The sequence below is a fragment of the Micrasema longulum genome, unplaced genomic scaffold (genome assembly GCF_059751315.1).
Source record: "Micrasema longulum isolate JH-2025_06_02 unplaced genomic scaffold, ASM5975131v1 h1tg001217l, whole genome shotgun sequence".
Taxonomy (NCBI): Eukaryota; Metazoa; Arthropoda; class Insecta; order Trichoptera; family Brachycentridae; genus Micrasema; species Micrasema longulum.
Genome location: NW_028278404.1, coordinates 208,861 through 236,002, shown reverse-complemented (window position 1 = coordinate 236,002; position 27,142 = coordinate 208,861). Strand labels below are relative to the sequence as shown.

Below are 27,142 nucleotides of genomic sequence, written 5' to 3'. Positions count from 1 at the left end.
GATTTGTATGATTTTAGTCGAATACTTGACAATTTTTTTCCAGAAAAAAACGACCGTTAAGGAATTTGCAAATATTTGAACGCACCTCAACTCAAATATTATCTTTGTCTAAAAAAAATTAGAAATTGTTTCCACAGATTATTTTACACTTATTTATCAAGTATCTAAGCATTGTATTTATTGTATTGTATTTTAAATGGCGGCTCTTTAGTGCTGTCAGTCTGTCAAATAATTTTAAATACTTTTCTTACTAATTCAATATGAAAATGGCCGAGTCAGATTTAATGTATGGTACGTCTTTATCTCTCGAATCTATGAAAGTGATTGCTGAAAGTATAGGAGTAGGGTTTTTGTCGGATGAAGCCGCCAAAGATTTAGCGGATGACGTTTCGTATAGGTTAAAAACAGTGATTCAAGATGCCGCAAAATTTATGCACCACTCCAAAAGGCAAAGACTGGCTACGGATGACATAGATCATGCCTTGAAAATTAAAAATATCGAGGTGTGTACAATATATATTTTAATTTTTAAACTTTTTACGTGGCTTAAAAAGTATTTAATGTATAAAATTATTTGTAAGCAGTACATTCATCAATTCTAAATTTCTTATTTTTCTAGCCTCAATATGGTTTTTACCAATTGGATTCTCTTCCGTTTCGTTTCGCATCGGGCGGTGGAAGAGAACTTCACTTCATAGAAGAAAAGGAGTTAGATTTGAATGAAATCCTATCTGGTGCAGCTCCGAAAGTACCTCTAGAAGCTTCCTTACGAGCTCACTGGCTGTGTGTAGATGGTGTACAGCCAACTGTCCCTGAGAATCCTCCTCCTCTTAGTAAAGAGGTGCAGAAACTGGAATCGGTAGACCCAATTTCAAAACTCAATAAAACAAACGACAAAGATGCTGCGGGTGTGTATAACTGTAACATCTTTAAATCCAACAGATCGCCTTTTAATTGAAATATGTTTTGTTGCGTTATACCTTGAAAATTACATTTCTATCTGCTTTTTTTATCTGAAGCCAATTTTCCAACGACACTAATCTGCATTTCGGCCTGTTTCAATTGGTCTGAGTGTATTTCTCATAACTTTCTTCCATACCTTCTCTTTCCCACCTGCTGACAAGCCTCTCAAAAGACGCTTATCGAGGTATTCCTTCATTTACAAAGATGAAATACATTACTTGGTGTAACAGAAGGAAAAAAACAATATTGTTTTGCAATTGGTAGAGGGAAAAAGGAGTACTAAAAATATAGACAACACGTTTCTGATTTTTTGTTTAATATCATCATCATTCCCTTTCCGCACCTAATGGTGCATAGGGGACGGCATTGGTACACCAATCGCAGCGTATCTTGATCATTTTTGTAACATGAAGGTAAGATGATTAGTCTTACGCTTCAGGTACCAGTCCAGGAACTATGAAATATTCTAGTATGAAAACAACCTTTTAGATAAATATTTCATATCAACCGAGTCGGGAATCGAACCTGAGACCTCTTGCACGGTAGGCAAACATGCAGACCACAACACCACGAGGCCGACATAATTTAATATACAGAATAAATTTTGAAAAAAACTCTTGTGTGCGAATAAATTTTGCAATTAAGCCACTTAATATCATTGTGACACACTTGCATTAACACTTAATTGAACCTGGCCATTCTCAAACAGAGATGAGTTGAGGGAATGTGGTCGTTTAAATATTGGCAGAATGGTGAATGTTACAAATGTATTATGTGGACACTTAACTCTGCCAATGCCAGGTCATATGCCCTGTAAATGCCTTGACTTCCATATATCCTTCTCTAAAACATTCTCCATCTCTTTTGTAAAATGTTAATAATTATATGCATTCAAACTCATTAAAATAACATACAAACTCGTGCGTTTACCCTGTAATACTTCATTTCACCCTTTATAGGGCAAATTCATAATTTGAGAATTTGAATATCAAATGTTATATTTTAATATACTTATTGCTCACATTAAAAAATTCAATAAACAAAATGAAAATATTTTTTAGATTTTCAGAAAAACTAAATTTTTCATCGGTCATTATATTGAATAATGATTGTTTAGAGTAGAGGTTCCCAAACTTTTTTGTGCCGTAGACCCCTTGCCATGTTTTTCGGTTTTTGGTAGACCCCCTACTTACCTGATATTGATTTTTCATAAATTTCTAACTGTAGTGAAGTTTAGTGTTAAAAACTTAAAGTTAAAACAAATGTTAAGTTTTATACATTTATTAATTGAATTTAAATTAAAACTACTCAAAATAAAATTTTGTATCTGTTATATAAAATAAACGTAACATAAAATAAACTAAGCAATAAGTAATGTTTTTAGTGGGATGGATGAACCTGATGCTTTAATAATAACTTATCAACATTTGGCGTCAATTTTGTCAGGTTTAATCTTAAATCTCCTCGGCCAATGATGTCCAGTCTGTTTCTTTTTTTCGTTAGGAGATTGGTAACAGCGCTGAACCCCTTTCCACTAGGTATGACGATGGAAAGGAAATTAAAAATTTGCTCGCTATATTCCATAATACAGGATAAGTAACGGGTATGTTTTTTTGCAGCCAGAAGTACAGAAGTACTATCAGTGTACATATGTTGAGATCCACTATTGTGGACCCCCAATTTTTTTTTTCGTTGACGTAGACCCCTTGCAGGTTGTCATAGACCCCTGGGGGTCGATATAGACCACTTTGGGAATCACTGGTTTAGAGTCATGTTAGAAAAAAAATTTACATAATAAAAATACACAGATATTCTTTACAAAATTTTATTACTAAATTTTAAAATATAAACAATTACAAATATCAGTAATTACATTTTTTTACAACCGTTTTGACAACGGCATAAACACATGGATTTCTAGGTAACTGCGCCAACATTGCAAAAGCATTGAAATCGGTCACTGGTTACTCCGAATCTGTGGATTTAAGTATTACTCGGTTATCATTTGTTATTAAATTTATTATATTGTTGTTTATTACAATGTGTTTTTGTACATAGTAGGACAATAGTATTGTTTGTGTTGTACAAAAATAGAAACATTACAGTAAATACACGATAAAATGACTTCTATATTCCCTTCTCAAAAATGTTTTCCCTCTCTGTTGTAATAAATTTCAATGTTCAATTTCATCTTATTAAGTTACTAATTATTTTCCAGGTAAACCCGGAAGTGGTAAAATGCACAAATTGCGTAACGTGGAAACTGTCCACGTCAAACAGTTGGCCACTCATGAACTTAGTGTAGAACAGCAACTTTACTATAAGGAAATCACAGAAGCCTGCGTCGGGTCTGACGAAGCCCGGAGAGCTGTATGTTTATCCTCTTTCCTATTTAAATACGAAATATCTACCCAGCTTCTTCATTTTGTTTGATATTTATTGATTGACCATTGAACACTATCACGAATCGACGACCATTACATGAACCAATATTATGTTGTTAACGGCTTTGCAGGTTATCATAATAATCTGGAAAAACATTGGTAATTGAAGGACTGAAAATCTAAGAATGAGAAACTGTACATAATTTTTTACCTAAAATTTTATTTTTTAAGTTATAAGCGCGGCAGAATGTTATGATCATAGAATTAAGAATAGTCCAGAAGGAGCGTAGAATCATATTTGAGTACATCGGACTGTGTCCAATATTTCCCCCGCTTAGACACACTTTCGCTCTGCGCAAACATTAAGTCACCGGGTAATGTTGCTTGATGGTAAAAAAAATTAATCATAACACAAATGTAAGTTAAAAAAAAAGTATTCTTTTAATTTCTCTAAAATTTTATTGTGCATGCGGAAACATTGATTGACGCAACAGATTAGATAAATAAAGGGTCATTTAATAAGAGTAATTGAATTTATGAACTTTGAACTTAAAATATAAAACAAATTTTATTTGACACAAAATTGATATTTTTATATCATGTTAAATAATATTTGATGTTTTAAAGATAATGTCGTTCAAATGTCCCCCACGGCGTTGTTTAATCCAAGGTCTAATTTTCATCAGTTCTTTTATTAAATGAGCAAAGTAGGGTTAAAAAAATCTACCTTGGCAACACTACCGAAATTTCCATTTTGTTTCTTCGACAATCTGACAGATGGAAAAATAATTCAATTTTTAGGTAATTCGTTTGCTACTTAAACATTTGTTTGTTAATTACACATAAAATGTGATGCCATCCTGTTTCTTTGAGATCCTAGCAGTATTTCTACACTTTAAAAGGACACAACACGGTATAGTTGAATTCAAATCAGGAGTTGCGTATTGAGCGACGTCTACAAAGAAACGAATGGGGCAAAACGTAAACCTACTCATTTATGAGTAGTTGAGTCGCCTTTTGTTTGATGTGCATATGCGGTTCTGGACTATTCTTAATTTGTTGTTTGAATAACTAATGTTTCAAAAATATTTTTTTTGGTTTGCACTTACCTTTCTCAGTCATAAGTTTGTACCCTGTAGCAATTTATGTACTATAAATATAATGAGGAACTTCAGCCCTACGGGAAATTGGATACAATTTATTTTTTTCTTACGTGCGGTAAAAATTAGACCATTAAACTGCAAATTTTCTTAAAAATGTACGAAAAAAATGATAAAAAATATTTTAATAAAATCGCACTACTTTAAATGACGTTACTGGTTCACATGAACCAACCAATGATTTAAGAGCTGTGAAGGATATCCGTTTTATTTATCGTAAACGAACCAATCGGAAGAACTGACAGAAAAGAACCTTTGACGTCACACGCGGAGTTATTTCAGAAATAATTCTTATAATTCTTGAATATTGTTTTTAATTTAAATTATGGATAACTAATATAGCGCATCCGAGATCCTAAGAGTAGGGCTGATTTAATTAGGCCAAGAGAACAAATTCATTAAGGCCCGCAGAGCCGACTCATTGAGGCCTTAAGGGCAGAATTTACTATCATGTAACAGTCGGCGAAAGTTGACTGTTGTTATTATTTTAAATTACAGATTATTCACTTTTCAATTTTGCTTACTAACCAAACTTTTTGCTTGAATATTTAATATATCTTTTCATTCTGTGTGGTTTTGGTAGAATTATTTTAAGTGAGAGATTCTTCTTCACTATATTTAGACTGCTCTGAACTGCAAAAAAAAATTGAGGCCCAAATGGCTGATATTTTTATGTACCCACGATCCTAATTAACCAAAGCCCGAAGGGCTTAGTTTCCTACCATATAACAGTCGTCAATAACTACCTCCTGCCTTCTAGTTATTTTTATTTACTTACTATATTCAGTTTAGCGAATTTTATGCAGGTACCACCATATCATTTTTTCTGGTTAATCTACAAGTTTTTTGTTCATTTTTCTAAAATTATTCACAGTTCTTAGATTATTAAAATTGAATCATTATTTTAATTTTAATTTAATATACATTAAAGACACTGTCATATCGTGATCCTGTAATAGTGTCGCGGACTCCTGATCATAAATCTATTGTTTGATCCCTGCTCTAACACAAATGTATTCCCATGTTTTGTCACAGTTATTTCCATCCAATTAAAAAAGGCCCCCGTTGTATATTTCATTGAATTATCAGAACACAAGTATGCATAAAATATTGTCTTTATTTGGTAATATTTTATAATACATACTGACGATATATTAATATGATGGATTTATTTATCAATTCAATTATGTTGATAAGAGTTATGTACTTGTGTTTGTATTATTATTAGAGTGTATTATAAAATATTGACAGCAGGTGTTGTAGGCGCCGTGGCTTAGTTGGTTAAAGCGCCTGTCTAGTAAACAGGAGATCACGAGTTCGAATCTCGTCGGGGCCTAGGAAATTAAGTTTCTCTATTTTTTTGTTACTTTTAAAAATAATTTATTGAAATGAAAATGAAATTATCATTCCATATGTTTTACTTAACACCTTTATTGAGTAGTTATTAGTATCATAATTTATGTAAATCTTAAAATAAATCATTTATTACCTAAACCAAAGAGCTGTAGCGCAGTTGGTTAGACAGATAACTGTGAAAATGATGTCGCGGGTTCAATTTCCACCAGTTACAAGAAAAAATCTTAGAAAGATTTTTTCTCAATCGATCTGGGTGTCATGGTACATTTTTCATAACTTCTTTCCGTGATCCTCTCTTTCCCACCTGCTGATCAGCCTCTAAAATAGAAGCTTAGCGGGTTATTCCTTTTTAAAAAATAAATGTTTTTAGTATGTTTGGAAATGTTACATGTTACCTAATTGCGATAGAATTCTCAATATTAAAAAAAAAAAATAGTTCCTATTTTAAAGTTTAATGATATTTCAGCAGAGATGGAGAATATTTTTTAATATAGGCATACTAAATCTATGACATTCTATATTTTATATATTTATCTTTGTTTCAAACCACTAAACCAATCAGTTACGCTGATCAATTTTAAAATATAACAGAAAGAAATTAATATGTGTTGAGTATGCCCAAATGTTTGTAAACAAGGCTGGATTTCACTAATGAGTATATGTATGAGTAAATATTTTAGTATTGTAGTGTTTTTATTATTGCAGGAAGCTTTACAATCACTCGCGTGTGACCCTGGACTTCATGAAATGCTGCCAAGAATGTGTACATTTATCTCTGAAGGAGTCAAAGTCAACGTGGTCCAAAATAACCTCGCTCTTTTGATCTATCTGATGAGAATGGTCAAAGCTCTATTGGACAATCAAACTCTGTATCTAGAAAAATATGTCAGTATACTATTAAAGCTTCTTTTTACTTTACAAGTCAATTGTCCAGTTCGTAGTTTGACATGTCCAAATAAAAAGTTTACATTCCAAATTATAATAGGTATTCAAAGTTGCTAAAAATATTGTATTGTTGATTTGTGCTTGAACTTTATATACATCTTCTTACGGCGCCTTATCAGGTCCCCCCCAATGTTGGCGATCACTACAGCGAAAGCATATCGGTCCTGCACTACTCCGAGGCCAGGACAACTTCTTGTTGGATGTACTAGCCATAGTGATTCCTGGGAAAAGATGACCAGAGTGGTTTCCCGTTGCCTTCTCTATATTATATCCATATCGAGTCTAATAAGGCCGCTAAAGTGACCGATGCCTCACTTTAGCTGAAATTTAATTATATATATTGTCGTTGCACCTTGGAAACTGGCTAGGTGCATTAATTTTACTAAGTACATTTTTTACGTCAACAAATATTTCAAACATATTTTTAACCACAATTAAAATGATAACGTATCAATTTTCATAAACATACTACAACTCGGTATGTATTCACTAAAAAACACACAGCCAATTCCCAAGGCGTAACCACGATATATCTTTACTTAGAATTTATGTTGCTTCATATGAGCTTACTCCCATGGATATCTGATATAAATTTTAGCGTTAACAACAAAAACAATATCTAAATCTTTATTTATTATTTTTACGAATTGTTCTTTAGGTTTACATCTGTTTTTAGTGTTTATCCTACATAGCCCTAATAGTTTTACATAACACTGTCTTACCTACATGTTTTGCAATTAATTCATAATAAATAAGTTATGATCATTTTTTATTTAAAATCATCTTTAGTTGACTGTCCTGCAAAATTTACCTTTTTGACGCACCAGTAATTTAGCCTTTTTATTCATATGTATTATGTTATCAACAACGACTAGGTTTATGTGGTTTTAAATGTCTGCTTCACATCTAAAACATTTAGAAATATTCTTGTAATGATCCATAAATTCTGCATAAGTTTTTCGTCAGTAGAATTTTTAGGATCATTCAAGTAGAAAATTAACTGAACTATCAAAATGAGCCCCTGTTTGGATTATTGCCTTAATGCCATTTTTAAATGTTTTTTTATAAACATTTAAATGTAGTAAATGCTCTTTTCGTGTACAGTTAACATCTAATATCTAATATGTACTTTATCTGTGTCTTTTTGTTTTATCTCCTTGAAGTTGATCCATGCGAAACCAACAAAAATTTAAACTTATTCAACCTAACCATATTTGAAAATCATTATTTCTAAAGACATAATTAAGGATTCACATATTAATTCTAATCTCAGTAGGTTTTTGTGCTTTTTTATGTTTGTTGAAAATTCATACTTTTTGGCTTGCTTTAACCCTTTACTGGTCCAATGTCGAATCTCATTCGACACCATTTTTTTCCATATATCATACTTTGGAAAATTATAGAAATAATTTTTGAAATGTACATAGTAATGGCCTTATTATCTATATTTCATAATTTTCCAAAGTATGAATATGGAAAAAATCGATGTCAAATGAGATTCGACATTGGACCGGTAAGGTTTAAAAACATTTTCATGTAGTTTTTTTTTTCAAATAGTAAATAAGTAATTTTCATGTTTTTAATTGCAATCTTTATTTTTATTGGATTATTATTAATGTAAAATAATATTTTTTTTTATAATTACTAATTATTTTATTGTCTCCGGCATGGCAGCTGCACGAGCTTATACCCTCAGTGTCGACATGCATTGTGTCTCGCCAACTTTGTATGCGACCAGAAATGGACAACCATTGGGCGCTGCGAGACTTCGCTTCTCGTCTCATGGCTCAGATATGCAAGAATTTCAATACATCCACCAACAATGTTCAAACCCGAGTCACAAGGTATAAGGTTTTTCAGATAGACTCAGTTGCAAGATTGTTATTGTATTTAGAGAGCTTCTACATCAATTTTTTTATATTACATTGTGAATAATACAATACAGAATTGTTATGCAAAGTGGGAGTGATAGCAAAAGTTTTAAGGAAAATTTGGTCTACTCCTGGTACCAGACTTCAATTAAAATGATTTGGCATATGTGTGTGTCATTAATCTGTTAATGGTGTTCTACACAGTTTCTATGTTTCTGATTCCGACTAGCTAAAAATTACATTTCTTTATCCTGGCGGATGAAGAATACTGTTCTGTATTTGAAATAGAACGAGTGTTTTCAACTCGATGGCTACTCTCAGGTAAAAATCTTGAATAATAAAATCGAGTAGGGGATAAGCCCACCTCGTTGTGTAGCGGTTGGCCCATTGGCGTACCATTTTTGAAGTCTCAGAACCCAGGTTCGATTCCTGACAGGGTGGACGTGAAATATTGATTTTAACACATTTAAGTTTGTAAGTGAAAATTCTTGATGGAAGTTCATTGTAATTTATTATATAAATAAAACTCGAAGTAAATTAAATAAAGTTATTTTTATCTTAAGGATCATTATCAACAAATTTTCTATGGGTTAACTAATGAATTGATATAATGCTATTTTAATGAGTTTAAGTATTTTATTTTATTTTTGGTGTCTCATCCTTCGTGAGTGTGGTTTTGTAAATAATGATTTCTGAAAAACAAAGGGTAAAAAGTCATAAGTAAAATTATATTACAATGGGTAAAGTAATGGAGAATGCACATGTGTTATCTGTTCATTAAGTAATTCTACGTCGGGTTTATTTTTTAATCTATTAATTTCGAGAATTTCTAATTTGTCAAGTTTATGGCCTTTGGGTGCAATATGAATTATTTTTACATTATTTTTTAATTCGAAGGAATGTTTGTTTTCTATTAAATGATTGGCAAAATTTGAATTATCTTTATTATTAGACCATGATTGTATATGCTCTTTTATGCGTGTTTTAAAGGCTCTACCCGTTTGGCCTACGTAGCATGTATTTTTACAGTCGTTACAATTAAGAAGGTAAGTTCCTGAGTTGGAAAACTTATCTTTTTTGTCTTTAGTATTTACCAACAAATTAGCTAAGGAATTATTATTGTAAAAGGTTGCAGTGCATTTATTTTTATTTATTATTTGTCCAATTTTATCACTAGTTTTTCCAATATACGAAAGTTTTGCCCACCGCTGAATTATTGAATTATGTATCCTTACCTCTGTTCTGTATAAATACATTTAACTTTTTAATAAAGATACCAGTCTCGAAGATGTCGCGAAAGCGATGAAACCGGTCACTGGATATTCCAAATTTGTGGATTAAAGTATCACTCGTGTTTTATTTATATAATAAATTGATTTTAACGGTTGTTGATACTGCGATATTTCATTTTTCCTGGACCGGCACCTGAAACCTAAGACTGACCACCTTACGTTCATGTAAAAGATGATCAAAATACACTGAAATTAGAATGATAATGAAGAATTACCTCCTTTCTCACTCTCTTTTCTTCTTTCTCACCTTCTTTACACAGTACAATATGTAACTGTAACAGATAATATTTTTTTCAGACTTTTTAGCAGAGCGCTAAATCCACCACCCGCTCCAGTGACAGAAGGCACAGTGCCAAAAGATCTCTCCGCCGCTGAAAAGTTACTTCAACAAAATGAAAGGGCACCTTTAGCCTCTTTATATGGTGCCATCCATGGGTTATCTGAATTAGGATCTGAAGTTATAAAAGTGAGATTTGCTTTTATTCATTTCTTAGCCACATTTCTTACATTCAACATTTTAATTTCAAGATAACAAATTTGTTTGTATTATGAACATTCATTTTTACAGGACTTTGAAAATACCCTCAGAAGCTAAAAAAAAATATTACCAGTCTGTTTAGGTTCAGATTTTATTCCACTTGTTATACACAATATTTTTTTATTTCACAAATGCATTTGAATTTATTTTTTTCTTTATGAATACCATCATTTTAGAAAATTTGTATTATGGCACAAATACGTTTTATATTTTCTGTACCTAAATAATTTAATTTTTCAGTAAAAAATTTTTTTTTTAAACTGATTATGTTTATTATTCTAAATATGAACTTTAAAGAACACTGCAATTTCTTTTTTTAAAGCCTCTAGGAATTTAAACGTATCTAAATAAATTCAAGCATTGTTCGTAATAGTATATTCACACTGTTATAAATATATTTGTGTACTTAAGTATTAAATAATATAATAGAATGTAATATAATGTACCTTCATACCGTTTTTCATAATTAAAAAAATTATCACTGCATTATTTTAACTTAATAGATTGAGTTTTTCTGCTGACATTTCTTGGTAGGACTGCATTTTAATTATAATAACAGTCTGACAATGTCAATATTGACGAAACTCGGTCACTGGTGAAAATTATAAATAAACATAAAAACTATTATATAAAATTGCTATATAAAAATAATTGTTTGCTTCAAATACATAAAGATAAAATAAATAGTAGTATTTCTAGGTCTCAAAACGTAAGTACGCGACCTAGAACAGGTGGTAATATCTTAATTCCTAAATTAAAAACAACTACTGCACAACATCATTATACTTACAGAGGAATTTTTTTCTTTAATGAAATGAACAAAGATAGTAAAAAGTACAGTCAGGAATACAATATATTTAAGAATGAAGTGAAAAATTACATCCATAATTCTTCTTTATGTAACTCTGTTTGAAAACATCGTTTACATCTTTTTTGTAATTTATTTATGTTATTCTAAAAATATTATCAATTAAAATAAAATAAACTATTGTAAGACGTCACTCCCCATTATGTACACAAGAATTGTTTATTTCTTTTACTTAATGGGAAACGTTAATGTAAATATATATGTATATGATTAATGTAAAAAATTGTATTTAGTTGTAATATTGTATTTTTATTTGTTATTAATAATATTTTTTTTTTTAAATGTCTAAAAAGACAATAAGTTAAATTTTGTAGATTTGACTTAACTTCGAAAATTATTATTATATATTTTTTTAATGCTATTAATAATGGATATAAGTTCAATTGATTTCATGAATACTCTTTTAAATAGAAAACTAAAGAAAAAATCAATCAAACAATTTTTCTATCCTGTCAATAGTAATTATAATAATAATAATAATGATGATAATAGATGGTGAAGAATTATTTACGTTAATACTATATCCACAAACGTATCCAAATGTTTACCAAATAATATCAAACCTGGTTTTTATACAAGAAAGCTAGGAAAACTTTTAAAAATAGTGTTCCTTTGATCAATAATCAAACAACCTTTCAATATAGCCCATTGTATGATGTACCATTGTAATGGTCACTCTATATCTATTAAACTCATTCCCCTCCCTTCATCCCCTCCTTCTTTTTTCAACTATTTCTCCCACAACATAAAATATTTTCATAACATAATCAGTGCATGTAACGGTTGCTTATTAAAATGCATGCTGGTTTAATTGGTGTCCTGGCGAAGAGACGGGTACGTCTCGAAACCGGTAGACATAAAAAAGTCAGTAAGTGATTATATACAAATATTTAATAACATTTAATAAAACATAAAAAAAACTAAAAATGTTTTTTTTATTGTATATTATTATATTTTAACTTGATTTCTATGATTATTTTTTTATTTTGCAGGTATTTATAATTCCCCGCGTACGATGGATTGGTGAAAGAATAGAAGCAAATATAGATGCTCCTACCAATGCAGACAAATTAGCTGCCGGACATATTAAACATCTTCTGGTTAAAATCCTTGCTCCTGTATTGAAAACTCTAAGAAACCCTCCAGACAATATTGATGAATACAGGTATTTAAAGAATGAATTTTTATTTTTATATTTAACAATTTATTTGTGTCCAGTTGGATTAAGTATAAAGTTCAAAATCCTGAAAAAGAAAATAATATGTAGTAAGGAACAAGTCAAGTCATAAGCCTGACCTCCATATTCTCTTCTCAGGGTAGTTTTTCCCATCTTCGGATGATGATTTAATCAAAATATTAATTAACATATTTTGAAAATTTGAAGCACCTCCGCTGTTGAATGTGTAAAAACGAAAATATTAATATTTGATACTTTTATTAGCCTTTTTACATCGGTCAATACTACAGCCAACCTCATCATGAAGGACACCATTAATGACAGTACATATATGTTATTCCGCCAAAGTGTAAACAGCATTTTTTTCCTTGTGTTAAACATGTCGAATTTCGTGCCAAAAAATCATTTTTGAAAAATTTTACTGCATTACTTTTTTTCAAAAAAAATCTGCATCTGAAGCACATAGAATTCTTCTGGAGACTTACAGCCACCGTGCTCTGTCGGAAACAACATACACAGTTTGGTTTAGGCTATTTTAAAATAATGATTTGATGCTGAAGATAAAAAACACTCTGGGGCACCGAAAAAGTATAAAGACGAAGAATTGGACGCAAAATGAACTTTTTTAATCATTAGGAGTTAATCAACGGTTATCAAACGTTTAAAAGCGTTAATAATGATGTTTGAGTATGTCCAAATGCTTACAGACTGGCTAAATAACTCCCTAGGGAGGAAACCCACCTAAACCAGCCAATGACAGGTCATAAGCCCTGTAAATACCTAGACCTCCATATTCCCTTCTCGAAAAGGTTTTCCCTCTGTGTTGAAATAAATTTAAATATGAATAACTCCCCAGGGAGGAAATCCAGCCAGTCTGCAAGCATTTAGACATACTCAAACATTGTTGAATTAACTACCTGGTACAAGAAGAAGTATAAAAATTGGAAAATTGTTTTCAGGCTTTGCCTAGTAGGTGATTTGGTTCAGCCAGATGAATCTCACCCACGTGATAAAGGTCTCAGCTCTTTTACTTCACAAAAGTCAACAGATGGAAGAGTTGAGGAAATGTTGATGTTTAAACATGGGCAGAATGGTAAATGTTACACAGTGTGTAAAGTGGCCACTTAAACCAGCCAATGACAGGTCATAAGCCATGTAAATGCCTAGACTTCCATATTCCCTTCTCAAAAAAGTTTTCCCTCTCTGTTGAAATAACTTTAAGCATTAAGAATAATTCAAAAGTAAGGAAATCGAATGCCGTAGAATTGAAGCCGGAGATGTAAAATGGTATTTTTTCACTTGTGAACAGCTGCTCCAACGGTAGAAAAGAAAAGGGTTTTTTTTACATCGTATCATGATTGGTGATAAAGAGTGGATACACTACGATAACCCGAAGTGTAGAAAATCGTGGGGTAAGCCCGGTCATGCATCAACATTGACAATATCCGAATATCCATGGTTCCAAACCCATGCTCTGTATTTGGTTCGATCAGCTGGGTGTTGTGTACTATGAGCTACTTAAACCCAAGGAACCGATCGACTACAATTGATGCGTTTGAACCGAGCATTGAAGGAAAAACGGCCGCAATATGAGAAGAGACGCAGCAAAGCAATTTTGCAGCATGAAGCGCATGACCACATGTTGCAAGGCCAGTCAAAACATACTTGAAAACTGCTAGCTAAACTATAAGGAGCGAGAAAAAGTCACAAACATTAGAATTATAAAAAGAAATATATCTTTAAATTAAAAATAAAAACACCGTTTTTAACCACTTTCTTCTATTATCGACAGGTTTTGGAGTATTTTTATTTTATAATTCCCAAAATAAGCTAATGTCGCTATTATAATGAATAACCACAAAGTTAGTGCTTCATACTGTCTTGGGCTTGGAGGGCGAGAACTATTCACGGAGACCCGTCACAGTGTCGTCAGGAGCTTATATAGTACTGACTCCCGTCTTTAAGAATAAGAATAGTGGTTCAAACATATAAAAAAAATATTTGATGAAATACATAATAGTAGTAAATTGTTTTCATATTACGAGGTTGAATAAAAATATATGGAATGTTTCAATTTAATATTTAAATACGTAATTGTAAGTGCCTATTTTTTAATCACTAGATTGGTACACACGCTGGTACACATTGGTACACAGAATGACACTCCCACTTACGCCTTGCGGCTTGTTTACGACTTTTTGATAAAAAACCAAACACAGTATTCACCAGACTCGACCCTCTGCGACATTTTGCTGTTTCCAAAGGTGATGAAATTCCGTATGCAATATTTCATCTGCAAATCTTTTTTTCTTGAAATTTCAGGCGGGAGTATGGATATCTGGGTGCCGCTCTTCACTCCGTGGTTTCCAAATCTAGGGGGAGCAGCGCCAGTACTGCCCCACCCCCCTCCACCACTGCTGCCCCCACCACGCCCCTTGCCGTCACCGTCGTGACCTCTACCCCCACCATCCAGCCCCCCGCCCCTCGTCCCAGCATATACCCCTCTGCAGGTTAGTCAAATTGGGTAAAAGGTTTTACACAGTATACCTCTAAAATTCTTGCCGCAGGGTTTTATTTTATCTTAATGAGAGTTATTATTATGTACAAGGCAGAGGCGGTTCCTTAGTATGTGCATAAGTGCAGTGCACTGCCAAGTAAAAATTTGTGTAAATAAATTAGTAATTTCATTGATAGTAAAAATATGTTATAAGTAGGCAGAAAGAAACAGGGATTCGTTGAAATATTGTACACGTAAACATCATAATATTCGATACTAGCGCCAAAAGATCTAGAAAAATCGACTCTAGCGGACGATTTTGTCATCTTGTCTACGCATGCGCAATCCTCCCAGTGCATATTCTGTTTTGCACAATCTTTTACCCTGAATTTGTAAGAAATACATCATATCTCCTAAAATCGTCACTTGAGCGAGACAGACAATGCTTCATACCGATGAATTGTGCGTTTGAGGGAGAAGATAATGTACATATTTTGGGCATTGCCAACGCATGCGCAGATTTAAAGTTCGTTTGTAATGTCACTTTGAGCATGCGTAATGACATGATATTAGTACAAATTTAGTTAACTATAACGTGCGTATTATGTTGGGCGTATTTAGCGTTTCTGGTTCCGATGCGCGGGCTGTCATACTATTGCTCGTTTATCACATCAGACCTATCATATTATTGAACTCAATAATATACAAGTTGACAAAATGTAAAGAAATGCACTACCAACGTTTTCGTTCAGGAGCTGCCAGTGGTACAAGGCTATATTTAGATAGTTCCTTCTGGCTGCTCTTCCTATTGTATGAGGATCTGGTGGGATGTGGCCTTGTTAAGGAACTATCCGCATTTGCTTAGTGAAGAGGAAACAACCAAGAACTCATTCAACCGACCTTCCGTTCCACTTGGACAGTGTTCGGTATTTTTGTCTTTCTAATTTGTGCAGCCCTGAAACTAAGAGTTTTGCTCTTGAACTATTTATTATATGGTATTTAATAAAAGCAGTAACAAATATTTACGTCAGTGAAATTTTTGTTGCTGAATTGCAAGCGTTATAAACTTTATCAGTCAGTCAAATTCTTTCATTTGTTTTAATATTATTCAACGCTTAGAATAAGGTCTCACTAAAGTATGTTATGAAAAATGTTGTGATCAAAGCCATCACTTGATTTTTGAGTCAATGATGCGTGTCACTCAAAATGTCTCAGGGTGTTGCCTCTGACACGTGTGTCATAGGTTACTAATCACTGACCTGCACGTTGAAAGCCCCCCACCACTAACCCTTTAATGCTTTTCTGCAGGCGGAAATCAGGGCGGCCGGACAGTTGTAGTAGGCCCATCTACACCGGCAATAAGCCGAGCCCTGGCCACAGCTGCGGCCAGCGCTATTCAGGCGCCGACGCAGAAGTACGTCATTGTGACCCAGAAGCCTCCCAACCCCGGGCAGCAGCAGCCACTAGGGGTGCAGCAACCCCAGCAGATCATCATCCAGCAACCCCAGCAACAGAACATTGGCCAGCAACAGAACATCGTCCAGCAACAGAACATCGTCCAGCAACAGAACATCGTCCAGCAACAGAACATCGGCCAGCAACAGCACCAGAACATTGGCCAGCAGCAGGTCATAGTGAGCGGGATGGCCGGCAATCAACAAGCCACCATTGTGAGAAGCCAGCAGCAGGTACAAAACTATTTTTTTTTACTGTTTTGCATTACTATCGCCATTTTAATATCTTCAAGTACAATTTGTGAATCTACAAAAAATCAACTTTACATTAGAACAACAAAATGTTTATATATGGGTCACACGAAGACGGGATAATACTGTCTTGTCCCATCTTTGGACCTGTTTGGTGGACAAGACCATAATGGTCCAAGACATTGTCCTAAAGATAGACATGATGGCTATCTCAGTAAGAAAACACCTTACCCCCACCGCCGCACGCGTCATCATGTATCCATTTTTGAAGCGTTTTGCGTTTGAACAAAGGTAAAATTGTCCAACTGTCCTGTCCTGCACAAATGATGATGTTCACGGAGCTGGGACAGGACAGTATTGTCCTCGTGTGACCTCTGCTTTATTTTAAGTTATGCGTGTATTGTGTGATTGACAATATTAATCAAATCTTCAGAACAATCCTCGAATACAGTTTTTTTTTTTAATTTTATTAAAAACGTTAATTTGTTAGAAAGGTCCAAAAACGAGCTATAAGCCACCATCTTTATTGTCAAAAATTAATGGTTTTCTAGTTTCTTCTTTATTAGTATCGAAATACTATGAACAAACAAGAGTTAACATGATAACTAAGGTAAAAAATCAAAGCGGTTTGTTTAAATTTATAAACAAAATTTAAAATCTCAAACCACATAGTGAAACATGTTTTTTATATTTAAATTATATTAATTTTATGCACTTCAATTGCATTTCTCAAAATAGAAATTACTAATTTTGAGAAATGGCTTACCAAAGTTTTGACAGATCTTAATTGATTTCTAAAAAATAATTATTTATATCACTTTAAGCATATTGTGTATATTTATGTGAAATATATACACAATGGTTACTAGTTTTAGGATTAAAGTTGTTTTTTTTAAATTTATTTATGTAACTTTTTGTACATAATGTAAATTGTACATTGCCAATGGCAATTTCTTCCAACACACCAATAAAATAAAAGTTTTATTTATATGATTCAAGTTACAAAACATATTCAATAGAAAATAAAAAAAGCCAATTACACAAAAATATAAATAACTGTATTTGTATATAAATTACCTTAAATCAATTATATTACTCAATGGGGGAAAGGAATAAAGAGGAAAGAGAAAAGGAGGAGAGATTAAGGAAGAGAAATGATATCTTTCTTCGGTCGTTATTTAAACAGAGATACTGAAGTAACATGATATTCGATGGGAGATGATTCCACAGTCGAGCCGCATGGACACTACATGAGTTTTCTTTTCTTTTCTTTCTTCTCTAAAGTTGTTATGCAAATTATCATGACGTTTTAATTAGTTAGAGCTGAGAAAAGTTCATTTATTTCCAAATTAAAACATCAGTCTAACAAGAGAAAACCAATATTTTTTCGAGTTTTTGTAGAATTGAAAAATAATGTTTTTTTAATACAATGAATAATATTACTCAAAACTTAAATTTTTTGAGTAATTCCTCTATAGAACTGAGGCATCAATGTATCTTACCTAATTTTAAACAATATGATTTTTTAAAATTATATAAATAAAAGACGAGTGATACTTTAATCCACAAATTTGGAATATCCAGTGATCGGTTTTATTGCTTTCACAACATCTTCGAGACTGGTATCTTTATTAAGGAGTTCAATGTATTTATACAAAACAGAGGTAAGGATGGATAATTAAAAATCATATGAAAGTAAATTAAATAAAGTTATTTTTATCTTAAGGATCATTATCAAAAAAATTTCTTCGGGTTAACTAATGAGTTGATATAATGGTATTTTTATGAGTTTAAGTATTTTATTTTATTTTTAGTTTTACATCCTTTGTGAGTGTGATTTAAATAAAATACAATACTTAAATATATTATAATTTACTTAAATTAAATAATTGAAATAAAATACTTAAACTCAATAAAATAGCATTATATCAACTCATTAGTTAACCTGAAGAAAAAAATTTGATTACTTACCTCTGTTTTGTATAAATACATTGAACTCCTTAATAAGGATACCAGTCTCGAAGATGTCGCGAAAGCGATGAAACCGGTCACTGGATATTCCAAATTTGTGGATTAAAGTATCACTCGTCTTTTATTTATATAATAAATTACAATGAACTTCCATCAAGAATTTTCACTTACAAACTTAAATGTTTTTTTATAAAATTTATATTTTATTATGAATTAAATTGTTCAATGAATTAATGAATCATGAATCATCTGTCTTACTGACAAAATTTATATTCTAACCAGTTCCTCACATATGCATAACTACATATATTTTTATTTAATGATTTATAAACGAGCAGTCTTCGTTTGAACGTAGTGGAGCGAACAATCATTTTTATCAAGTTATGCTAGTCATGAAACCATTCTGCTGGAACTGAAATTTTTGTATTTGGGGGGAAATTCATGATGAGCTTCTGACCCCGCATGTGGGTGTTTGTATTAATTCAATCATCGTAACCATAGATCTTAAATATAGATAGTCTTTTTACTTCTTTCATTGTTTTCATACAAAAAAATTAGAACTCGCTTATTTATAATTATGTACAGCGCCCTTGAGGTGATTCAGCGCCCTTCAGGCGATTTTCACAAAAATGGCGCTATATAAATTATCCAAACATTATTATTATTATTATAACATGAATTTTTTTCTGTTTTTTTTTTGTGATATTTTTTTATGAAGTCTAACTCAAGTTATTCTTAGGCAGCAGTTGTTAAAACCACTAGTGGAATGGCACCAAGCGGAACAAAGCTTGTGGTAGTAAACGTTCCATCCAACACTCAAACATCAGTCAGTCAGGTAAATGCTCTTTGCGATGGGTGCTTTCATTTGTATCCTTTCATTTTGTAGGTTAGGTTTGGGATTTTATTTGATAGCTTTCTCTCTCGCTTATCTGCCATATTATTATATTTATTTACATGCTGATATATCCTGACACTTGTCTTCTGTTTATTTTTATTTGTTAATTTTAATTATTTCATTTGTTTCATTTATTTTTTGCTTAGAGGTCTTTAAATGAAAATCAACAACATTTAACTCCGTATATGTCTGTCTTTTATATTTATTAATTAGCATTATATTATTATTCTTATTAATTTTTTTGGCTTTTTTTCAATCTTTTGATACCCAAAGCCAACTTTTTAAAAAAGTCTTGGGCTCTTGATTTTCTCAAATATTTCGAGGCCATTTAAAAAAATTGTAAATTACCAAGTAGCAATAAAGCAATATTCAAACATCTGACCTCTGATCTGTGTGTCCGCCACACTACTGTGGGACTACCATTCAACTCGTATTAAAGTTATTTTTGTATGAATTAAAAATGGTTTATTTTACCAAATATAACTTTTGCATTAACCAGCACCTTGACATCGTGTGACCTATTAATACACGACGTGTCCTACAGAGTAAAATATTTTTTAATGTAGTGACATGAAAACATACCCATAGTTACCGAGTTTTTTTATTTATATCAGGGCTACATTCGGGGACACTATAAATACTAAAAAAAAAACGATAAATAAAAAAGTTTGTAAATGTTTCAAAACAACATTGGTTTTTATATGGATCCCAATCAGATTCTTTCCTTAAATTCCATTAATTTCTACCCATTTATTTGTTTTTACTGGTTGGGGAATGCTAAAATAATTTAAACTCACATTTATTATGTTTTTAAAACCGTATTCCTACCAGTGCACACCTGTTCGAAAGAAAAGCTTTCGGTTTTGTGCCGCCAGGCATAGTTTGGCATTTAAAATAAATAATACTTGTACTTAAAAATGAATTATTTTAAGCTTTGTCAATCACTTACAAACAAATACTTCCTAATGAAAAGTTACTCCATCCATTTCAAAATGTTTATCCAAACGGTTTTTACACGCTTTCACGACGCAAGCAGGCATTTTGATTTTGATTTCGATTTTAAATGTCAAGCTCACATCACACCCGGTTGGTGGTCAAAGATCGACTAAATATGCGTTAGGCATCATTGTGTGTTTGAACATTGGTTAAGTGTCATAATATTTTGGGGGCTCAGGGCATGTGTTTGAATGGGTCAATGGTGTTTGGACATTATATATATGTTTTGAATTTAGCCTAAAAATATGAAAATAAGACAACTCACAAATCAACATGGATATAATTATGTTTTCATACGTTTCTGAATGCCTGCTCTGTTATTGACCTAAGTTACTTGGTTGAATCTCTAACTAATAAAATCTCATGGCATAACTTATGATTTATGTATATATTTCAGCCTCCAGTAGCAGTAGTACCCAAACCAATCTACATTGGACAAGGAAACGCCCCCCCTCCCCCAGAACTGGATGACCTCTCCCACCTTGCATAATATCCTTAATAAATGTGATGATTCACCATCAAAAGCTTTTACGATCAGTGGGTATTAAAAATACGTTATATTCCCCAATTTTTCAGTACTCGTGTACAAAGTGTGTCTTTGCACACGAGTACTGAATTTTTACCTTCGTATTATTAACCAGTTGCACCAAAAAGTTGTTTTAAATTAAATAATGATGGGTTTTATTTTGTCATGATCATAGAACAACAATGGATGTGCGAAAAATGATACATTGGCTTTTTTGTAGATCCTGAAAAGGTTTTATAAAGGCTATTTATTTTATGTTGCAGATTTAAAAAAAGGTAAATCTTTATAGATATATATAATTCCTTTGTATGTGTGATGTCACTGAACTCCTAAACAACTTTACTGATTTGAGTGCGGTTTTCAGAGAAATATAGATCTATGCAGATCTGTGCCTGTTCGTAGATATTAAAATCTTCAATATAATGTGTAAAAAAGAATTGAGGAGCATAAATGTTTCATTCATTGATCTACCAGGGTTGCATTCGACGAGAATGCATTTACAAAAAAATGGAAAGATGTTGTTTTTTTGTGTATAAAAAAAGTTTGTTTTTGAATGTTTACAAACAAAATTGTATTTTGTGGATCTCAATCGGATTCTTTCCTTAAATTCCTTACAATTTCTACCCATTTATTTCTTTTGACTGGATTTTTGGTAATACTAAAATAATATTAAATTCAATACATTTTTAAAAATCGTATTCCTACATACGTACCCCTCTGTTGGTGAGAAGACCAAAGTTTGACGTTTGCAAAAAGAATGCCATATTTGAAAAAATATTTATTTTATGGTTTGGAATTCAACCATAAACAAGTACCTAGGTACCTACTTATCAATAAAAAGTATTTTTTCAAGGCAACCCAACGTTCGGGTCAGCTAGTATATATATATAAAACCCAAGTATAAAGGGATATATATACTTTTGTACTTGTTGAGTTAAAGTGTCAAAAAAAAAACCGCTTATGTAAAGTTGAGGAAAATCACATGCGTCATTGTTCTATGATCATGACGATTTTATCACACAACCCAAATCGACAAAATACTTGTGGGTACTTGCCTTTAGATTTTTTTTGAAGATAGACAGAAATCATTAAAAAATTACAATGTTTTGAGTTATTCAAGTCACTTTAAAAATTGCAGATGTGGAAGTTTAAACATACACAGAAAGGTAATTGTATTATTGTTTTACAATTTGAATTCCAGAAAAATTATACTCTTATCCATTTATAGTTCGCAATATGCTAAGAAGAAATATGTTTATTTTATATATGCTGTGTTAGAAACTGTTGTTCCCTGGATTTTATGATTTTCAGCAATCGTAAATAAAGTTATGAAATCCAGGCTCAGATAGAGCCTTATGACACTAATCTGTGGGATATCTTTTACCGATTTGTTTTCCCTATTGTAAATTTGAAGCTCTATTAAAACTCATTTTATAAATTGTACATTTTAAAATCATGAAGTGGATGTACTATTTTTCAATGTTTTTGTAATGTGCAAATGTAACTTTTGTGGCATTATTGTTTATTATGTGAAACTTTTTATTTATCCATAGAAAGACAAGTTTATGTAACCACTTTGATCAATTTTAGATTTTGATAATATATTTTTTTGACAATTCTGGTTCATAAATAAATAAATATGATTAACAAATTGCAACTGGGATGGAGAACACCTTAAAGAAGGGAATATGGAAGTCTAGGCATTTACAGAGCTTACGACCTGTTATTGGCTGGTTTAAGTGGCCACTTTACACACTGTGTAACATTCACCATTTTGCCCATGTTTGAACATCCATATTTCTTCAATTTGTTGATTTTGGTAAAGTTATAGAGCTGAAACCTTTATTGTTGTGAAGAGATTCATCTGACTCAATTTTTTCACATTTCATTTCACTAGGCAACGCCTGAAAACATTTTTTTTAATTTTTAAACTTTTTCTTGGACCAGTTAGTTTTAATATTCCATTTTTTTAAGGTGTTCTCCATCCCTGTTGTAATTTGTCAATCTTAATGACTCCCGAGGGGGTGAAACCAGTATTTTGTAAACAAAAATTTGGACGAACTCAAATATTGTAAATAAATATGAGTTATGACCTAATGAATAAAATGATTTTCATTATTTAACCCTTTTAATCCCTTGGAGCCTAACGATTTTATAATAAGTAGTTTATATTTGTTTCCTTAAGTTAGTTAATATCACTGTGTAGGTATATTAACAATTATTTAATTTACTTTATACAATTTTTTTACAATACTACATTCTTACAATAAACATAACATCTTTTTTTAAATTAATAAGTTTTCTTTCATCCTTCGTACGTTCAGGCATCTCAGCATACAGTTTTAGCCCTTTATACATTAAGCTATATTGTGTCTCTGTTTTTTACTTAAGTAGCCTTATTTATTTGTTTATATAAAGATATGGTACAAAAAATAAGTACTTTGGCAGACTCATGCTAAAAACAAGATCTTCCAGCCAACCAAAAAACAGACTGGCCAAAAAAAGAGCTGGTCAAAAATGTTACTAATAACCAAAATGTATATCATAATATACATACATAAAAAACCTAATTAATAAAAAATAACAGCTGTTTTTTAATGGGGAGATATGGCTTGCACCTCAGAGTAAAGCCAAGCTATAGCGGAGCCTAAACGTAGAAAAACCATTCAATGACTATTGGGTATTAAGTTAGCCACAGTTCGCAGCAAAACAATGGGCCGTGCTCAGGTCGAGAATTGCCAAATGGATATTAATTTGCATTGTAAATATTTTTATATATGTACCTTTGTATTTATTATTGCAGGGTTATTCCAATTTATCTTTCTATAATTCGCCTATATTTATTTTATAAAACTGAAAATACACATGTGTGTTTATTTTTTTATTCATTTTATTGACAATATACTTAAGTTACATTTATGAAAATATAAATCCCAACTCCGTGGAACCAAAGTCCTGTGTTGAATTTGTTTGTTTGTCCTTCACATCTCCGTAATGGCGAGTCGTAGTGGCCTGAAATTTGGACACGTCATTTTAGATGCGATTTCAAGGTTAACATTGGCTATTTTCGAGTAAAATTTTAATCGACTTCTACTCAACAAAAACTCAAACTTTATATGGATGCCTAGTGCGGCCCCGACATATTGCCCGTAATCAACTGTCATTATCAACAGTAAACATACCTTAATTCATAAATTTATCTCCCAAATTGAGAAAAAATAGTATCTGAAGTAAATATGTTGATATAAGGAAAGTTTTTAAGCAACATAATACACGTGAGGGGACAATAAATGCCAAAAATCAATGTAAATCATGGGAAAATATTTGAAATCAATTACCTGTGTAAACTGACTCCTTTAACACCTTTGACGCTCCTACTGCTGCAACCAAACATACTGCAATTCACCATAGTCAATTTTTATTTATTATAACGTAAATATCCAAGTTATTTACAAACAATGCCAAGCACAGCTACAAAAGCATCCGATCGAACCGTTATGTTTATGTTCTCAAATAAAACAAAATGGCCACCAATTGGTTGCTAACCAACAAACCAACATCACTTGCGTTCTATGAAACATAGTGATAGGGCTTCTCTATAGGTTCACGCATTATTACTCCTGAGGCTTGAACACATGTTAACTAAAATAAAAGTACATTATGTTATACATATTAAAGGATGAGGAATGTGGAATCAGATGATGAGTTTGGAAGGAGAGAGAAAAAGGAACCGAGGAAAGAAAAAGAATAAAACTATATTTATTTAAAAACCAATAAAATGAAGGGAGGTCAGGGTTCTAAGGATATATAGTATAATGTTTCGGGCGTTTCTTTAAGATGGCTAGAGAAGGTACATAGCTTTGTCTTAAGTTGTGGTCATTATTTCTGCCTATTTCATAAGAAAAAACGAACTGAAGGGACGACTTATGAGGAAGCGTGTAAAAGGATATGTGTATGAGAGATAGGGAGGGTACATTGCGTGTTGGTGTAAGGATGTGTGTGTGCGAGATAAAGAATGAGGGTGCAAGTGTGGGCGGCGTGTATGAGTAGGTATGTACATATTATATGTGTGTGAAAGAGAGAGCTTGCTAAAAGTAGGGAGGTTTATTTTCATACATCATCAATGATTGTTTTTTGAAACAGACTGTTTTACCTCCCGGCTTCCAGAACCAACCTGACTCTGGTTATGCCAATTGGAAGAGCAGTCAGGCAGCTGAACATTATCAAATGGTCGAATATAATTCTGGCAACCCCAATAAGATGGCAAGTCTAATATTACTGATAATAATACTCAAGTCCCTGATAGTGCCAATCTTTTTCCAAAAGAGGTTACCTTCTTTGGATGGTCATAATTGTCCATTGAGATTATTGTCACTCTAAATTGTAATAAATTGTGTCATATAAATAGCGAATTGGCCTTTTACAATTACATTTTCTTATCTAATCAAAAGTGACAAAGGTGTCATAAACAGTAGTTTGATAAAGCTGAATAAATTGCCATTAACTGATAATTTTTATAATTTTATTCAAACATCAAAACTGAGTATGTCAACAATATTATGAGTATGTCCAAATTTTTACAGACAAATATTGATTTATCATGATTAATAGATATTTCAACAGAGAAAAAGAAATGTAAGATTTTTAATTGAGAGTTCACACACAGAACTGTGTTCTTCATCCACCGACATGACATGGAGAGGTTGTTTTCATCGTCATCATCATTCCTTTTCTGCACCTAATGGTGCATAGAGCACTGCATTGGTACAACAATCACAGCACATCTTGATCATTTTTGTTACATGAAGATAAGATGATCAGTCAGTTGCCTGTCCAGGGACTATGAAATATTGTACTGTAAAAACATATTTTAAAATAAATATTTCATATCAAAAATCGAATCCTAGACCTCTTGCATGGTAGGCAAATGCGCTGACCATTAAACCACGAGGCCACGAGATGGTTTTACACTGCAATATTTAAATGTTCCTGTACTGGCATCTGAAACCTAAGACTGATCGCTTATACCTTTATGTAATATATTTATTTATTTGGTTTACAAACAATTGACAATATCAATATGTACTATTCAAAAACAGAAATATTCACATAAAAAATGGAGTTAGATATTTTTCATCAATACGGTCTTTTCTTGTTTTTTTTTATTATTTAATAAGCAAAAATTACAGTGGTAATGGTATTGCATCTTCTGATAATTCTTTTACAAAGGTTTAAAATATGCGTATTTTAAATTACCCGAAAATGAGAAGTTTCCTTCCCTATGGGACTAACGCCATGAATGACATTTTCGCGACATATTTATACGCAATGATTATTAAAAGCGCAGTTGGTGGATATGACGTGTGACGTCTAAATGCCGTGACGCCAGCTGTGAGCCGTTTTGTACGTGCTCATTTTAAATTCTTCTCATTTCAAAAGTTATAGATGAATGCTTAGTTATATTATTGAAAGTAATACTAAATTTGAGATCAGTGTGAATGGAGATATTCTGAATCAGGTGGAAGAATTTGTGTATCTGAAAAATATACAGGAGGGTGAGTGCCGGGAAAAGGGTGAACGGTGCACTGAAATCTACCTTAGCAAACAAATGTTTGTTGCAGGAGGCAAAACTAGCAGATCACAATGGAGTTCTGATGCCGGCCCTTATGTATAGGAGCAAAGTGTGGAATTGGAAAAACTATGATGAAAGTAAGTTGAATGCTGTCAAAATGCGATCTCTCAGGTGAATGTGTGGTAAAATGATGTATTATAGGTGCACTAATGTCAAGATACGTGCACCAAGGCTAAGACAAGCATTATCGACAAATTTAAGAAAGGGGTGCTGTGTTGGTTTGGGAGATGTAGAGCGAAAGAACGGCTAAAAGCATCAAAAATCAAATCCAACAAATACTTGAAAATGGACATGTAAAGAGTGTGAATAATCGGCGTGCGCGCATGAGAATATGTATGAATGTAGAGGATGCGAGGTCTGTATGC

The 27,142-nt window shown here is 32.2% G+C and overlaps 1 protein-coding gene and 1 non-coding gene across 3 annotated transcripts; both read left to right on the top strand.

Moving 5' to 3' along the window:
- Positions 1-175: 175 nt before the first annotated feature.
- LOC148276449 (transcription initiation factor TFIID subunit 6-like) lies at positions 176-23,251 on the top strand. Of its 2 annotated transcripts, XM_088234247.1 has the most exons (11): positions 176-503; positions 620-908; positions 3,182-3,333; positions 6,569-6,748; positions 8,483-8,652; positions 10,269-10,437; positions 12,370-12,542; positions 14,877-15,064; positions 16,360-16,739; positions 19,468-19,563; positions 21,017-23,251. In XM_088234247.1, the coding sequence occupies exons 1-11, from the start codon at positions 261-263 to the stop codon at positions 21,107-21,109; spliced, it is 2,133 nt and encodes a 710-aa protein (XP_088090373.1). In that variant the 5' UTR covers positions 176-260; the 3' UTR covers positions 21,110-23,251. The 2 variants fall into 2 exon arrangements, with proteins under 2 accessions (XP_088090373.1, XP_088090374.1); XM_088234248.1 differs by lacking the exon at positions 19,468-19,563.
- On the top strand, positions 5,770-5,843 carry TRNAT-AGU (transfer RNA threonine (anticodon AGU)). Its single transcript has one exon. It is a non-coding gene; the product is annotated as a tRNA-Thr (tRNA).
- Positions 23,252-27,142: the final 3,891 nt, after the last annotated feature.

Excerpts from the sequence above, each read along its gene's own strand:
- LOC148276449 (XM_088234247.1), top strand. The coding sequence starts at position 261 with ATGAAAATGGCCGAGTCAGATTTAATGTATGGTACGTCTTTATCTCTC. Across the intron at positions 909-3,181 it reads AAACGACAAAGATGCTGCGG|GTAAACCCGGAAGTGGTAAA; the intron begins GTGTGTATAACT and ends ATTATTTTCCAG. Across the intron at positions 12,543-14,876 it reads GACAATATTGATGAATACAG|GCGGGAGTATGGATATCTGG; the intron begins GTATTTAAAGAA and ends TTGAAATTTCAG.